The sequence below is a fragment of the Cebus imitator genome, unplaced genomic scaffold (assembly GCF_001604975.1).
Source record: "Cebus imitator isolate Cc_AM_T3 unplaced genomic scaffold, Cebus_imitator-1.0 Scaffold522, whole genome shotgun sequence".
Classification (NCBI taxonomy): Eukaryota; Metazoa; Chordata; class Mammalia; order Primates; family Cebidae; genus Cebus; species Cebus imitator.
This window is the reverse complement of record NW_016107837.1, coordinates 1,085,107-1,102,877: the sequence shown is the minus strand read 5'-3', so window position 1 is coordinate 1,102,877 and position 17,771 is coordinate 1,085,107. Positions and strand designations below refer to the sequence as shown.

At 41.7% G+C, this 17,771-nt stretch overlaps 1 protein-coding gene across 4 annotated transcripts in view; it reads left to right on the top strand.

Annotated features, from left to right (window-relative positions):
- FAM193A (family with sequence similarity 193 member A) overlaps positions 1–17,771 on the top strand; it is a 204,461-nt gene that overhangs the window by 138,255 nt on the left and 48,435 nt on the right. For all 4 annotated transcript variants that reach the window (XM_017514331.2, XM_017514334.2, XM_017514333.2 and 1 more), the window contains one exon: positions 8,446–8,697. In XM_017514331.2, coding sequence (XP_017369820.1) covers positions 8,446–8,697 — 252 coding nt within the window. The remainder of the gene's footprint in view (positions 1–8,445; positions 8,698–17,771) is intronic.

Here is a 17,771-nt window from a genome sequence, read left to right as displayed (position 1 = left end):
CCTCCCATAGTGCTGGGATTACAGGCTTGAGCCACCACTCCAGGCCGAAGATTTATAATTTTAGTTCTTAGATTCTGTGGTTCATTTGACTCAGCATTTGCTTATTGTGAGGTGAGAGGATATAAATTCACCTTTTTTTGCATATGTGGATATTTAGTTGTCTCAGTACTGTTTGTCAGAAGTACCTATAGAATTGCCTTGGCCATTTATTGAAAATCAGTGGACTATAAATTTAATAGTTTATATTTGGACATTCCATTCTGTTCATTTGATCTCTGTGTCTGTCCTTATACCCATAGTGCATTTGACAGTTGCTTTATGGTAAGTTTAGGAAATAGGATAGGGTCTGCCCTCCAGCTTGGTACACCTTTTTCTCTCTCCTTTTTTTTTTTTTTTTCAGTCAGGCTGGAATGCAGTGGTGTGATCTCACTGCAGCCTCTGCCTCCCGGGTTCAAGCGATTCTTCTCCTTCATCCTCCCTAGTAGCTGGAACTACAGGCGCATGCCACCATGCATGGCTAATTTTTGTATTAGTAGTAGAGTTAGGGTTTCACCATATTGGCCAGGCTGGTCTCGGTACCTCGTGGTCTGCCCACCTCAGCCTCCCAAAGTGCTGGGATTACAGGCATGAGCCACTGCACCCAACTGGTAGACCTTTTTCGACATCGTTTATGCTGCCCAAAGTTCTTTGCATTCCCATGTAAATTTTAGGATCTGCTTGTCAACTTCTACAAAAAGGCTGCTTGGATCTTGATAGGGATTGCATTGAATTCTTAAATATATATTTAGAATTCTCCAGCAAAGCTGGGCGTGGTGGCTCACACCTGTAATCCCAGCACTTTCGGAGGCCAAGGCAGGCAGATCACGAGGTCAAGAGATCGAGACCATCCTGACCAACATGTTGAAACCCCATCTCTACTAAAAATACAAAAATTAGCAGGGCATGGTGGCGCCAACCTATAGTCCCAACTACTCGGGAGGCTGAGGCAGGAGAATTGCTTGAACCCGGGAGGCGGAGGTTGCAGTGAGCCGAGATTGCGTGACTGCAGTCCAGCCTGGCAACGGAACAAGACTCTATCTCAAAAAAAAAGAAAAAAGGGAATTCTCCAGTAAAATTCTCTGGATGTGGTTGTGGTCTTTTATTTGTGGGATGATACAGATCAGTTTAGGGAGAATGCAGTCCTAACAAAATTGAGTCTTTTAATCTATAAATATGTTGTATCTTTCCATTTATTTAAGTCATCTTTAATTTCTCTCAGCAGTTCTAAAAAATTCCCATCTTTGCGTCTGGAATATATAAGTATTATGTGTTTTCACTCACAGTAAAAGGTATTTTCTAATTTTGATTTCCAGTTGATCATTTGAAATATATAGAAATACAATTGATTTTTGTATATTGTTCTTGTGTTCTGCAGCTTTACTAAACTTGTTTATTAATTCTAGTAGGATTGGGGTTTTTTAGATTACTTTGGGTTTTCTATGTATAAGATCATGTTGTCTGCAAATAGAGTTTTACTTCTTCCTTTCCAATCTGGATGCAATGCTTTTAATATCCTTTAATATCCTCTCTCTCCCTGTCCCTCTCTTTCCATCTCCCTCTGTTTTCCCCCTCTCCCCTCTTCCCCTCCCTCCTCTCCCCCTCCCCCTACCTCTTCTTCCCCCTCCCTCCTTCTCTCCTTCCCTCCCTCCTTCCCTCCCTCCTTCCCTCCCTCCCTCCCTCCCTCCCTTCCTGCCTTCCTGCCTTCCCTCTTTCCCTCCCTCAGGCTGGAGTGCACTGCTACAGTCATGCTCACTGCAGCCTCAAACTGCTGAGCTCAAGCAGTCTTCCCGCCTCAACCTACCAGGTAGCTAAGACTACAGGTGTATCACAACTACAGGCATGCATCACCATGCCCAGTTAAAAAAAAATTTTTTTTAGAGATAGGGTCTCACTATGTTGCCCAGGTTTGTCTTGAACTTCTGGCCTCAAGTGATCCTCCCATCTCAGCCTCCCAAAACTTTAGGATTACAGGTGTGAGGCACCACACACAGCCTGGATGTTTTTAATTTTTTATTCTTGCCTTACTGAGCTAGCTAGACCCTTAGTACAGAAGTGTTGCCAGCAGACATCTTTGCCTTGTTCCCAATCTTAAGGGGAAAGCATTTAATCTTTGACCACTCTTTAAGTGTGATGTCAGCTGCAGGTTTTTCACAGATGCCCTTTATTGGGTTGAGGAAATTCTATGCTACCTCTAATTTCTTGAATTTTTTCGTGATTTGAATATTGAATTGTATGTATGTTCAGTTTTTCTAATGCATTTTCTGCATGTATTGCAATCCTGTGGTTTTCGTTTTTTATTTTGTTACCGTGGTGAGTCGTATCAGTTGATTTAAGGATAAATCCCACTTGGTGGTGGTATATAATCCTTTTCATATGTTCCTGAGTTGGTTTGCTAATATTTTGTTAGGATGTCTGCAACTATGTTAATATTAATAAAACATACTGGTCTGTAATCTTCTGTCTTTGTGATGTTTTTTTCTTTGGTATCAGAATAATACTAGCTTCACAGGATGAGTTAGGAAGTGTTTCTTTCACCTCTGTTTTCTGAAGGAGTTTAAGATTTCTTAAATATTTGATAGAATTCACCAGCAAAATCCTGTGGGTCTGTTCTCTTTTTGTGGGAAGATCTGTAGTTACGGATTCAAGTTTTATTTGCTTGTAATTAATCTTTTCAAATTTTCTGTTTCTTTCTGAGTGAATTTTAATAATTTTTGTCTTTGTAGGAATTTACTCATTTCATCTAAGTTGTCTAATTTGTTGGCATAAAGTTATTCTATTCTGTTACAATCCTTTTTAATTTTGCAGTGTCTGCAGTGATGCTAATTCCTGATTTTGGTAATTTTATCTTCTTTTTAATAGCTTCAGTCACTTGGGCTAAAGATTTGTCAATTTCTCTTATTCTCTTTTCTATGTCATTGGTTTCTGTTCTGAAATTTCTTTCTATGTTCTTTGGGTTTAGCCTGCTCCTCTTTTCTAGTTTGTTGGAACAAAAGCTTAGATGACTGATTTTAGAGCTTCCAAATTTACTGAGACTTGTTTATGGCCTAACATAAGGTTTATCTAGATCATGTTCTGTGTGTTCTTGAAAATAATTTTTATTTTGTTCTTGTTGTGTGGAGTGTTAAGTAAGTGAAAGTTCGGTCAAGTTGGTTGATGGCATTTGGAAGGTCTTCTGTATTGTCTTGGTCTATTCAGGCTGCCATATAAGGACAGTAATCCCATTCCTGAGAGTAGAGCCTTCCAAAGTCCTCATCACCTACTACCACCACTTGGGAGGTTACGATAACCAACATAGGAATTTTGGAGGGACACGGATACTCACATCATAGTATATATTCTTACTGATCGTCTGTCTGGTGATTATATCAGTTACTGAGAGAGGCATATTCAAGTTTAACTGTTGGATTATTTCCCTCTCCTTTCAGTTCTGCCTGGTTTTGGTTCATGCATTTTGGGGGTGATGTTGTTGAATTATTGTCGTATCTCCCTGATATATTGCCCCTTTCATCATTATGAAGTGCTGGTCTTGCCTTAAAGTCCATTTTATCTGTTATAGGGCCACTCCACCTTCTTGGGTTCCTGTGTGTATGTGTATTTTCTTATCCTTTTGCTTGCAGTTTCTTTGAATCTAAAGTGTGTCTCACATCTTTTAGTTGGGCCTTGGGTTTTTATCCTATATATGTCAATATTGGCCTTTTTAAATATTAAAGAAAATTTTTAGTGTACCATTTTAATTCTTCCATTGATTTTTTTTTTCCCTTAGTGGCTGCTGTAAGGATTACAGTATGCATCTCTTGTGAATATTGGTATAAAAAATAAAACAAAAAGAAACAAAAATTAAAATACAACATGGATCTCTTTTTTTCTTAGAGACAGGGTCGTCCTCTATTACACAGGCTGGAATATGGTGGCATCATCATAGCTCACTGCAGCCTCAAACTCCTAGGCTCAAGCAGTCTCCTGCCTTCCTGCCTCCTAAGTAAGCTGGGACTCCATAGTGTCCTATGCGGGTGTCACCATAACCTGCTAATTTTTTTAAATTTTAGTAGAGATAGTATCTCCGTATGTTGCCCAAGCTGGTCTCAAACTCTTGGCCTCCATCATACTCCTGCCAGGAGCTCCCAAAGTGCCAAGATTACACTTAGCCACTGTACCCAGCCACAATATGCTTTTTTTTTTTTTTTTTTGGATACACAGTCTTGCTGTGTAGTGGTGCAGTCTTGTCTTACTGCAACCTCTATTTCCTGGGTTCAAATGATTCTCCTGCCTCGGCCTCCCAAGTAGCTGGGGTACAGATGCGTACCACCACGCCCAGCTAATTTTTGTATTTTTAGTAGAGACAGTGTTTTGCCATGTTGACCAGGCTGGTCTTGAACTGGCCTCAAGTGATCTGCCTGCCTCAGCCTCCCAAAGTGCTGGGATTACAGTGTGAGCTACTGCACCCAGCCACAATATCCGTCTTAATTTATCACAATCTACTGCAGATGATTACTGACTTAATTCCAATAAAATATACAAGCACTGCTCCACAGCAGCTCATTTCCTTCATCCTCCTTTGTACTATTATTATGCTATATATGATTACATTTGTATATGTTGTAAATCAATAATACAATTACTGCTTTATATAGCTTTATAACTTCTGGAGATAAGAACAAATAAAAGAGAAAAATATATTTATACGGTGTTTTCTTTCTTTGTTTTTGAAACAAGAGTCACACTCTGTCACCCAAGCTGGAGTACCGTGGCGCGATCTTGGCTCAGTTCAACCTCCACCTCCCGGGTTCAAGTGATTCTCCTGTCTCAGCCTCCTGAGTAGTTGGGATCACAGGCGAGCACCACAACACCCGGCTAATTTTGTATTTTTGGTAGAGATGACATTTCGCCATGGTGGCCAGGCTGGTCTCAAACGCTGAGCTCAGGTAATCTGCTCACCTTGGCCTCCCAAAGTGCTGGGATTACAGGCGTGAGCCACCACGCCTGGCCTGTATTTATACAGTGTTTTCTGTTTGCATCTGCTCACCTTGGCCTCCCAAAGTGCTGGGCTTACAGGCGTGAGCCACCACGCCTGGCCTGTATTTATACAGTGTTTTCTGTTTGCATCTGCTCACCTTAGCCTCCCAAAGTGCTGGGATTACAGGCGTGAGCCACCACGCCTGGCCTGTATTTATACAGTATTTTCTGTTTGCCAGCTGGCTAGTCATTTCTGGCACTCTTATTTTAAATGATGCTGAATTTAAGTTACCATCTTGTTTTCACCTTTTAATATGTCTTATAGGACCAGTTTGTTAGCAGTTAATTCTCTGTCTTTATCTGTAAATGTCTTTATTTTGCCTTCATTTTAAAAAATAGGCCGGGTACAGTGACATACGCCTATAATCTTAGCACTTTGGGAGGCAGAGGTGGGTGGATCATTTGATGTCAGGAGTTCAAGACCAGCCTGGCCAATGTGGTGAAACCCCATCTCTACTAAAAATACAAAAATTAGCTGGGCGTGGTGGCGGATGCCTGTAATCCCAGCTACTCAGGAAGCTGAGGCAGGAGAATGGCTTGAACCCGGGAGGTGGAGGTTGCAGTGAGCCAAGATGACGCCATTGCACTCCAACCTGGGCGACAAGAGCGAAACTCTGTCTCAAAAAAAATTTAAAAATAGATAGTGTGTGGTGGCTCACGCCTGTAATCCCAGCCCTTTGGGAGGCCAAGGTGGGTGGATCACTTGAGGTCAGGAGTTTGAGATCAGCCTGGCCAACATGGTGAAACCCCATCTCTACTAAAAATACTAAAATTAGGCAGGCATGATGGCAGGCGCCTGTTAATCCCAGCTACTTGGTAGACTGAGGAAGGACAATTGCTTGAACCTGGGAGGCAGAGGTTGCGGTGAGCTGAGATCGTGCCACTGCAGTCTACCCTGGGTAAAAGAGTGAGACTCGGTCTCATAAATAAATAAATGGTTGTTTTTAGGACGAGCTTCAGATTCATAGCAGAGTTGAGTGAAAGGTACAGAGATATCCTATACCCAGTACCCCTACATAACAGCCTTCCCCACTATCAAATTCTACACCAGAGTGTTAAATTTGTTACAGTCATCAGGTGTCGGTTATCCTGGCAGCCAGGCTTTCTCAAGAAGGTGTGTTAGGTTAGTAGGGTCTGGGGTCCTCCTAGGCACTTGGCCTTGGGCTGCTGGAAACTTGAGGTGATCATTATGTGCCAGAGTTCTGCAGCTCTCAGTATCTCTTTGTTTTCATCCCTGTTAGGGTTTATTGAGCTTCTTGGATCTGTACATAAATGTTCTCATCACATTTGGGAATTGGAATGTCCAGCTGTTATTCGTATGCTCTTCTTCACCCCTACCCTGGGACTTGTTTCTGCACATGCTGGAGTGCTTGCTGCTCTCCCACAGGCCCCTGCGCGTCTGCGTGCTTTCCTCTGTCTCTTCTTTGTTCTTAGAGAGATCAGTTCCATTGCTCTCCTTCAAGTTCACAGATGCGTTTTCTGCCATTTAAATTTGCTTTTGAGCCCCGTTAGTGAAATTTTGGTTTAGCTATTATGCTCTTCACCTCTAGAATTTATATTTTACAGTTTTTGTGTGTGTGTGTGTGTGTTTTTAATGGCAGTTCTCTATATGTTCAGTCTTTATTTTCATATTTTCCTTTAATTCTCTGAACATGTTATAACAGCTGCTTTGACATCTTTGTGTGCTAATTTAGTATCTGAACCCACTACTGTTAACTGTCGGACTATTTTCTGCATGTTGATCACACTTCTTTTTTTCCAGATAAGGTCTTGCTCCGTCACCCAGACTGGAGTGCAGTGGCATGATCACAGCTCACTGGAGGCCTCAAGCCTCTAAGTCCCTAGGTCCTCCTGGGCTCAAACAGTCCTCCCACCTCAGCCCACCAAGTAGCTGGGACTACAGGCACACCACATGCCTGAGTAGTTTTTTGTATTTTTTGTAGAGATAGGATTTTGCCGTAATACTGCCCAGCATGGTCTCAAACTCTTGGACTCAGGTGATCTGCCCAACTCCACCTCCCAAAGTGCTGGGATTATAGGTGTGAGCCACGCGCCTGGCCTAGTTCATAGTTTTCTTTGTGTGTCTCATAATTTTTTGTTGAAAACCAGACATTTTCAATAATGTAACAATTTTGCATTCTCATTTTTTCCTTTGAGAGTCCTTTGTTGTTTTTGTTTGTTTCTTTGTTTCTGTTATTTCCTGAGCTTAAGTTGCAGGATCTGTATCTCTCACATTATGTGGCTGCAGGCATCTCGGCTCACGTTTTCTCTTCTGCTTTTTAGCTTGACTTCTAGAGGTTTCCCCTCTGTCTGCCTGACTGGTTGACCAGCTGATGATTTGTGCAGGGGTAGCCCATGCACCTTGAATCCACAGGGGCTCCACTGTTGGCTGCGGGGTGAATGCACTCAGCCAGTTCCCAAGTCGGCTGTGTTGGCCCCTTCCTCCAGCCCCTGAGATCTTCTCAGTGCATGGACCATGGTCTCCTGGTCAGCCAGCGAGTTGTGGACAGCTTAAGAAGCCCTTCCGTGGCACTCTCATTCCAGGGTTCTCCCTATTAGATTTCTGTCTCCTCTGCCATTCACCCCAACTGGGACCCTCAGGCTCAAGCCAACAGAGCTGCAGGCTTCCCTGTTCATGCCCTTCTGAGTTCACTGCTTTTACTGCCTCACCAGGCTGCTGTTTTGGGCAGCAGGGTTGGTTTGCACTGGTATCCCTGCAGTCATAGAACTCGGGGGCCCACTGCTGACTGAGCCAGGGCTGGAGTACAGGTGCAGGAGATGGGAAGGGTCCCAGACAAGAAAGTCAGACTTGCTGTTCTTCCCTGAAGTACTAGCTGATTTTTGTGGATAAATGTGTCTCAGTATTTTTCTTGGGCTGATTTCCAGAGCCTCAGAATGGTTGCCTTTGACAGTTGTGTTCAGTTTTACATTGCTCTGAGGGAAAGGAGCCACGGACCTCTTCACTCCACCGTAACCGGAAGTCCCATCTCTGCTTCGTTTTGGAGAATCTGTAACCATTTAGAAGCAGTGTGAGCCCAGTGGAGCACAGCCATCCCCTCTCTACTCTATCGTCTTCACCAGTTCCCTTGTCCCTGCTCAGATGTGGGAAGTGAAATTTTCTGCGTTAGGCATAGGACGCAGAACCAGTGGCTCTACCTGAGTCTGTCTGTGGAATGAGGTATACCTTTCCTCTCTGTGCATCTCCTTCAGTCCCAGTCTCTTGGGGTCCCTCCTTTCCCTTGCATGGAAGGCCCTGGTCAACTCAGGGTGTCAGGAAAAGCCCTGCTACCTTTGTATTTGCTTTTTTACTACTTGGCAGAATGTGACTGACTTTAATTCATACCATTTTTTGTTTCACTAAATAATTAGGTTTTTTTTTTTCTTTCCTTTTAGGCTGAACAAGCTCCAAACACTTGTGAATGTCATGTTTGTAAACAAGAAGCTTCTGGACTGACACCATCTGCAATGACAGCCGGAGCCCTTCCTCCAGGCCATCAGTTCATGAGTCCAGAGAAGCCCACACACCCTGCACTGCACCTTTACCCCCACATCCATGGACATGTGCCTTTGCACACTGTTCCACACCTGCCACGCCCTCTCATCCACCCTACCTTGTATGCAACACCCCCCTTCACACACAGTAAGGTAAGTCGGGGCAGAAAGGGTCTGAGAGCGCACTCTTCACTGAGATCCTGCATAAGTATATACTCAAACAGCAATCTGTGAATTAGCAACTTGCATAGGACAGGGTCTGCTCTTGATAGGAAGGCCTGCCAAGTGTTTCCTTTCACCATAATCTCTTAAGCACTGTCATTTTGAACCTTTACAGTTATAACAGTCATTAAAAACAATTGTGAAGGTCATAGTTCCTTTATTCAGAATGAAATCGAACAGAAGGATTTTTCAGGTGAAATTTCTAACAGGTTAAACCTAGGGAGTACTTCACACAAGACCTCAGTTAACTAGTTGTGGTCCTCCAGGGACTTGCCCTTTTTCTTAATGTGATAGATGAGTCCTCTTACACTGGCTGGACTCTACAGGGTCTAAAATGACTGTTTTTTTAGTATGAAAATTAAGGCCTTGTAGAAATGCACAAGCCTAAATAAAGGAGGAGCCCTAATTGTGATGCCACAGAAAATCATAACACCCTGCAGGTTATGGAGCACTGGGGAGGGGAGGGCACAGACAGGAGAAGCTGCCAGAAACCAGGTGTGAAAAGCCCATTTGGGAAGTGGAGTGAGGATCTAGAAATAAGTTGATTTTTATGCATTTCTTCTCAGAGAACCTCAGGTGTATATTTAATATCATAGACTTTACAGTGAAATTTTTAGGCTGGTTTCATTCTTTGGACCTTAGCTTTGCCTTAGATAGCTTTGCCTCCCCAGCTGTTTTGAGCTTACCTTTACCAGAATGACTCACCGTAATTCTGATTTTTTTTTTTTTTTTTTTTACTTTGTACCAGTTATTCTTGTCCAAGTGTGGCTCTAATCAATCAAAAATAGAATTTTCCGGGCGTGGTGGCTCACACCTGTAATCCCAGCACTTTGGGAGGCCGAGGTGGGCGGATCACCTGAGGTTGAGAGTTCAAGACCAGCCTGACCAACATGGAGAAACCCCATCTCTACTAAAATATACAAAATTAGCCAGGGGTGGTGGCGCATGGGCTGAGGCAGGAGAATCTCTTGAATCTGGGAGGCAGAAGTTGCAATGAGCCGAGATTGTGCCATTGCACTCCAGCCTGGGCAACAGGAGTGAAACTTCATCTCAAAAAAAAAAAAGAGTACATATCCTTAGAAAATTTTTTAAAAGTAGAATTTATTCCAAACTCTAATTTATTATTTAAAACAATGATTTTCAGTTGGAACAGAAATGGAGGAGGACATGACATGGAATGAATGATTTTTTTCCAGACTACATGTGTGTTTTCTCCCCACTAGGGGTCACTATGAAGTGGGGTACATGTAGTCCGTAAGTGAGGTTTGTTGTCCCTTTGCTGGGGAGAAGTGTATTTGAAAGATTAACAGACACAGGTTTAGAATAGAGTATAATAAGTTTGTCACATCTATTATAATTACTTGGCACAACCATCCAAATTCATGCTTAAATTTTGTTAGATTGAATATTGCTCAATTTGAACATGTAATAATATCTTAATAATAGAATGCTTTTTTAATAACATTTTTCAAGTATGTAATCAGAGCCACGCGATCTTCATGGTCTGCCTGGTTTGTAGTCTGATTTTCTCTGGGTGCATGTGTAAAGTTAGAAAGTTTTCCATTCCCTGTTGTTGCCTGAATAGAGCTCTATTACCTAGTTCCAAGAAAAGGTTATAGAATATTCTGTTATAGGCCGGGCGCGGTGGCTCAAGCCTGTAATCCCAGCACTGTGGGAAGCCGAGGCAGGTGGATCACGAGGTCAAGAGGTCGAGACTATCCTGGTCAACATGGTGAAACTCCGTCTCTACTAAAAATACAAAAAATTAGCTGGGCATGGTGGCATGTGCCTGTAATCCCAGCTACTCAGGAGGCTGGGGCAGGAGAATTGCCTGAACCCGGGAGGCGGAGGTTGCGGTGAGCCGAGATCACGCCATTGCACTCCAGCCTGGGTAACAAGAGAGAAACTCCATCTCAAAAAAAAAAAAAAAAACAATATTCTGTTACATATTTTTGTTGGTGGAAGCTATTTAAGAATTAGTTCCTAAAAGTACTCAAGTAAAATATTAAAATTGATTGTTACTAAAGACTGTGGGGACCCTTTGGTTAAAAACTGATTCTTTTCCCTGGCTTTTGGCCTTTTCTCAAGAAATTAGAGGTCTATATATGGGTAAAAGAAGAAATACCTATTTTAGGAGCATCATTTGTATCTAATATCTGTTCTTTTGATACTTGTTAAACTTTAATCTTACAGAAAATTGGAAAGATTTATGGATAGATAGGCAAATATGGAGGTCAAGCCATATGTGGTAGAGGTCGTATAGGAAATTTAGGAATTTATAACTAAACATTATTTCTACCACTTTAGCAAACTGAAGACTGTTCACTGATTCATTTAAAATATATTAGGTGGTGGCCATTTTTATATGGAAACATAAGGTACAATTATCAAAATATTTCATTTTCATCTGATATGAAAATGTTTGTTTCTGTAAACAAACTTGCATTGTCACTTACCAGATCTTAAAAGATTAGTTTGTGTTGAGTTAGTTTGACCTAGTTGGATGCTGCAGCTACATCTGTGTCTAAATGCATAATGTGTTAACAGACCTGAAGGAATACACCTTCAGAAAGCAAACAAGCTGTATCAGAATAGCACACATTCCAGTGACATTAGAGGAAGTTTCTTAGAGATGATCAACAGGATTGTTTGGAATGTAGTTGGGAGGCAGAAGGCGGGTGCTGAATGTGGAGGGGCCTTGCACGCTTCCGACCTGCCGCTGTGTCTGCCTTTGCGCCTGCACTGCTGGGCCTTAGGGAGCTTCTGACCTGCCGCTGTGTCTGCCTTTGCTTCTGCACTGCTGGGCCTTAGGGAGCTTCCGACCTGCCGCTGTGTCTGCCTTTGCTCCTGCACTGCTGGGCCTTAGGGAGCTTCTGACCTGCCGCTGTGTCTGCCTTTGCTTCTGCACTGCTGGGCCTTAGTGAGCTTCTGCTGTGCTGCAGTCACAGTTGTTGCCTTTGACATTGTGCCGTTGTGGTTGTAATTCTTTTAATTCGTATCTTCGGAATTGTGGGTAAATATTTAGTACCTAAAATGTTTAGCATGAATACTATGAAAAATTTATTTTCTGGCCTGTCATGGTAGCTCACGGCTGTAATCCCAGCATTTTGAGAGGCTGAGGTGGGAGGATTGCTTGAGCCTGGGCGTTCAAGACCAGCCTGGATGACGTAGTGAAACCCTGTTTCTAAAAAAAAAAAAAATTCTTGAAATGAAAAAAACTTGAAGACTAATTAATTTCTATTTTCAGGTTTTTTCATACCAGTGACATACTGAATTTATATATTGAGTAGAAGTTATTTAAAAGTTCAAAGTAATTGCTGATAAAAAATACAGTAATGGAATACTATATAAAATAAAATAAAAACTGTAAGTGCCAGGGAATTTAATTTCCAAATATTTCGGGATCTCACAACTACTGTTTTGTCACTAATTTCTACTTATATTCTATTGTGATCTAAAAGTATACAGTGTATGATTTCTGTTTTTTTGAGTTTATTAAGGTTTGCTTATGGCCCAGAATTTCTGTCTTGGTGAATGTTCCATGTGAGCTTCAGAGGAGTATGTGTTCTGTTGTTGTGTGAAGTGGTCTTCAGATGTTCATGATGTCCAGTTGACTGATGGTGCTGTTGAGTCCTATCAGTCAGTAACTATGTTCTGATTCTCTGCCCGCCCAGTCTGTTGTTTTGTTTTTTTTTGTTTTGTTTTGTTTTGTTTTGTTTTTGAGACGGAGTTTCCCTCTTGTTACCCAGGCTGGAGTACAATGGCGCGATCTTGGCTCACCGCAACCTCCATGTCCTGGGTTCAAGCAATTCTCCTGCCTCAGCCTGCTGAGTAGCTGGGACTACAGGCCTGCGCCACCATGCCCAGCTAATTTTTGTATTTTTAGTAGAGATGGGGTTTCACCATGTTGACCAGGATGGTCTCGATCTCTTGACCTCGTGATCCACCCGTGTCGGGCTCCCAAAGTGCTGGGATTATAGGTGTGAGCCACCGCGCCCGGCCTGTTCATTTCTGATAGAGGGCTGTTGGAGACTTCCACCGTGATACTGGATTCATTGGTTTTTCCTTGCACAGTTCTATCAGCTTTTGCCCTATAAAGTTTGATGCTCTGTCGTTAGCGGCACACACATTGAGGATTGTTACTGCTTCTTGGAGAATTGACCCTTTATCATTATGTAATGCTCCTCAGCACCACTGGTAGCTTCCCTTGCTCTGAAGCCTGCTCTGCCTGAAATTAATATAGCTCCTCCAGTTTTCTTTTGGTATATCTTCGTTCATTGCTTTACTTTTTGAAAGGATTTGTTTATTGTGGTAAAATACCTATAACATAAAATTTACAATCTTAACCATTTTTAAGTGTAGAATTCTGTGGTATTAAATAGATTTATAATGTTGTGCAACTATCATTCACCTCCATAACTCTTCTCATCTTGTAAAATTGGAAGTTTTTAACCCATTAAACAGTAACTCCCCTTTCCCCCACCCCTGGGCACCCATCATTCTGCTTTCTGTCTTTATGATTGTGACTACTCGAAGTACCTCATATACGTAGAATTGTACAGTATTTGTCTTTTTGTGCCTGGCTTATTTCACTTAGCATAATGTCCTCAAGGTTTATCCATGTTGTGGCATGTTGCAGAATTTCCTTCCTTTGTAAGGCTAAATACTACTCATCATGTGGCTGAATCCCAATTTGTGTCTCCATCAGTGAACTCTTGAGTTGTTTCCATACATTATCTACTGTGAACAGTGCTGCTGTAAACATGAGTGTACAAATGCTTCAGGACCCTTCTTTCAGTTATTTGGGGTGTATACCCAGAATTGGAATTGCTAGGTCATATGGGGTAATTCTATTTTGAATTATATGAGGAACTGCCGTACTGTTTCCTACAGTGGCTGCACCATGTTACATTCCTACCAATGTGCACAAGGGTTTCAGTTTCTCCACATCCTCACTAACACTTGTTATTTTCTGTTTTGCTTTTTTAATAGTAACCATCCTAATAGATATAAGGTGCTATCACATTGTAGGTTTTTTTTCTTGTATAGGTGACCGTAGACACATTGTAGTTTTGTTTTGCATTTTCATAACGTTTAGTAATGTTGAGCATCTTTTCATGTGCTTGTTGACCTTTGTATATCTTCTTTGGAGAAATATCTATTTAAGTTCTTGCTCATTTTTGAATCAGGCTTGTTGTTGTTGCATTTTAGTTCTCTCTGTAGTCTGGGTATTAGTCCTTTATCAGATAGATGATTTGCAAGTATTTTCTCCCATTCTGTAGGCTCCCTTTTTACTCTGTTGGTAGTGTCTTTTGATGCACAACATTTAAAAATTTTCCATGCAGTCCAGTTTGTCTATTTATTCTTTGTTGCCTGTGCCTTTGGTGTTACATCCAAAAAATTATTGCCAGATCTAATGTTGTGAAGCTTTTGCCCTATGTTTTCTTCTAAGAGTTTTGTTCTTTCCTTACATTTAGGTCTGTGATCCATTTTAAAGTTCATTTTTATGTATATGGTGTTAGGTAAGGGTCCAGCTTCATTCTTTTGCATGCGGAATGCACTGTTGTCACAGTACCATTTGTTAAAAAGACTGCCCTTTTCCCGTTGAAGGATGTTGCCATCCTTGTCAGAAATCGTTTGACCATATATGTGAGGTTTTGTTTCTGGGCTTTCTATTCTGTTCCATTGGCCTGTATGTCAGGCCAGTACCATACTGTTTTGACTGCTGTATCTTTGCAGTAAGTTTTGAAATCAGGAATTGTGAGTCCACCAGGTTTGGTGTTTGTTGTTGTTGTTGTTAAGATTGTTTGGGTTATTCAGAATCCTATGAGATTCTGTATGAATTTAGGGTGAGTTTTTCTGTTTCTCAAAATTCATCATTGGAATTGCATTGAATCTGTAGATCACTTTGGGTAGTATGGACATTCTGACAATATTATCTTCTAATCAGTGAAGATTAGAAGATTAACATGGTATGTGTTTTCATTTATTTTTGGTTTTTCAGTTTCTTAGAGCAGTGTTTTATAGTTTATGGTAGAACTCTTTCACTTCTTTGGTTAAGTTAATTCCTGTTGGTGTTTTGTTTTGGTTTTGGTGTTTTTTGAGACAGATTCTCACTCTGTTGCCCACACTGAAGTGCAGTGGCACAATCTTGGCTCACTGCAACCTCCACCACCCAGGTTTAAGTGATTCTCCTGCCTCAGCCTCCTGAGTAGCTGGGATCACAGACACATGCTACCATGTCCTGCTAATTTTGTATTTTTAGTAGAAATGGGGTTTGGCCATATTGGTTAGGCTGGCCTCATACTCCTGGCTTCAAGTGATCCACTTGCCTCAGCTTCTCAAAGTGCTGGGATTACAGGCATGAGCCACCGTGCCTGGCCAGTTAATTCAGTTCCTAAGTTGCTGTTATTTGAGGTGGAGTCTTGCTTTATTATGATGATTATTATTTTGAGGTGGAGTCTCGCTCTGTCACCCAAGCTGGAGTGCAGTGGCACAATCTTGGCTCACTGCAGCCTCTGTCCTCCCAGGTTCAAGTGATTCTCCTGCCTCAGCCTCCTGAGTAGCTGGGATTACAGGCACATGCTACAATGCCTGGCTAATTTTTGAATTTTTAGTAGAGACAGGGTTTCACCATGTTGGCCAGGCTGGTCTCGAACTCCTGACCTCAAGTGATTCACTCACCTTGGCCTCCCAAAGTGCTGAGATTACAGGCATGAGCCACCATGCCCGGCCCTAAATTAGTATTTTGATGCTGTTGTGAATGGAATTGTGTTCATAATTTCCTTTTCCAACCATTGTTGGTGTATAGACATGCAGCCGATTTTCTAGTGCTGACTTTGTATCTTCCTACTTGGCTGAATTCATCTATTCTAACAGATTCGTGTGTGTGGAATATAGAGTTTTCTAGGTATAAAATCATATCATCTGTGAAGAGAAATAATTTTACTTCTTCGTTTCCAGTTTGGATGCCTTTTATTTCTTTTTCTTGCCTATTTGCTCTGACTGAAACTTCGAATACTGTGTTGTATAGAAGTGGTAAAAACATGTCTCATACTATGTTATATAGAAGTGGTAAAAGCATTTCTAATACTATGTTGAATAGAAGCGGTAAAAGCATCCTTGCCTTGTTACTGATACTCAAGGAACAGCTTTCATTCGTTCACCTTTGTTTGCTGTGGGTTTTTCATATATGGCTTTTATTATATTTTGGTAGTTTTCCCTCTGTTACTAGTTTGTTGGGTGTTATTGTCATGGAACCGTTTTGAATTTTGTCAAACGCTGCTTCTGCACCAGTTGTGGTGATCTTTGGCTTTTTGCGGTCTGTTAATGTGGTATATTAACATTGATTACTTTTTATACATTGAATCATCCTTGCATTCTGGGAATAATTCCCACTTGATTATGGTGTATGAGTCTTTTAATATGCTGCTGAATTCAGTTTGCTAGTATTTTGTTGAGGATGTTTGCATGAATCTTCGTAAGTGTTACTTGTTGGTGGTTTTCTTACAGTGTCTTCGGTATGGGGATATGCTCAGGACATGAGTTAGAAAGTGTTTCCTCCTCTTAAGTTTGTTTTTTCTTTTTTTGAACCTTTGAGAAATATTGGTATTAATTCTGTAAATATTTGGTAGAATTGACCAGTGAAGCCATCATGTCTAGGGCTTTTCTTTATTGGGTGATTTTTTTTATTTTTTATTTTTTTTTAGATGGAGACTCACTCTGTCACCCAGGCTGGAGTGCAGTGGTGTGATCTCTGCTCACAGCAACCTCCACTTCCCTGGTTTAAATGATTCCCCGGCCTCAGCCTCCCAAGTAGCTGGAACTACAGGCACATGCCACCACACCTAGCTATTTTTTGTATTTTTAGTAGAGATGGGGTTTCACCATGTTTGTCAGGCTGGTCTCAAACTCCTGACCTCAGGTGATCCACCCACCTCGGCCTCCCAGAAGCGCTGGGATGACATAATAGACATGAGCCACCATGGCCTATTGAGTGATTTTGTGACTACCAGTTCAATCTGTTTACTAGTTACAGGTCTGTTCAGACGTTTCTATTTCTTAATGATTTCATCTTGGTAGGTTTTGTGTTTCTAGAAATTTTTTTATTTCATCTGTTTTATCCAGTGTGTTAGTGTACAGTTGTTCGTAATACTTTCTTTTTTTATTTTTCTTTGAAACAACATCTCCGTCACCCAGGCAGGAGTACAATGGCATGATCTAGCTCATTGCAGCCTCAAACTCTTGGCTCAGGCATTCCTCCTGCCTCAGCCTCCCAAGTAGCTTGGACTGGAGGCATGTGCCACCACTCCCAGCTAATATTTTTATTGTTTTGGAAGAGACAGGGTCTTACTATGTGCAAGGCAAGGATGCCTTTACCACTGTGTTCAACATAGTATTAGAAGTTTCAGTCAGAGCAAATAGGGAAGAAAAAGAAATAAAAGGCATCCAAACTGGAAAGGAAGAAGTAAAATTACTTGGAAGAGACAGGGTCTTACTATGTTGCCTAGTCTGGACTAAGGCAGTCCTACCACTCCTGGGCTAAGTCTGGACTTCTTGGCTGAGGCCGTCCTATCACCTCAGCCTCCCAAAGTGCTAGGATTATAGGTGTAAGTTAACCAAGCTCAGCCAGTACTATTTTATGCTACCTTTTATGTCTTCTTAATTTTAATTTAATTTCTTTTCTTTCTTTCTCTCACTCTCTCTTTTTTTTTAAGAGACAACCTTGCTCTGTTGCCCAGGCTGGATTTGCAGTAGCACCATCATAGCTCACTGCAGCCTCAAATGCTTGGGCTGTAATGATTCTCCTGCCTTAGCCTCCCAAGCAGCTGTGATTACAGCTGTGTGCCACCACTCCCAGCCCCTTTTATTTCTGTATAATCAATAATAATATTCTCACTTTCGGGCCGGGCGCGGTGGCTCAAGCCTGTAATCCCAGCACTTTGGGAGGCCGAGGCGGGTGGATCACGAGGTCAAGAGATCGAGACCATCCTGGTCAACATGGT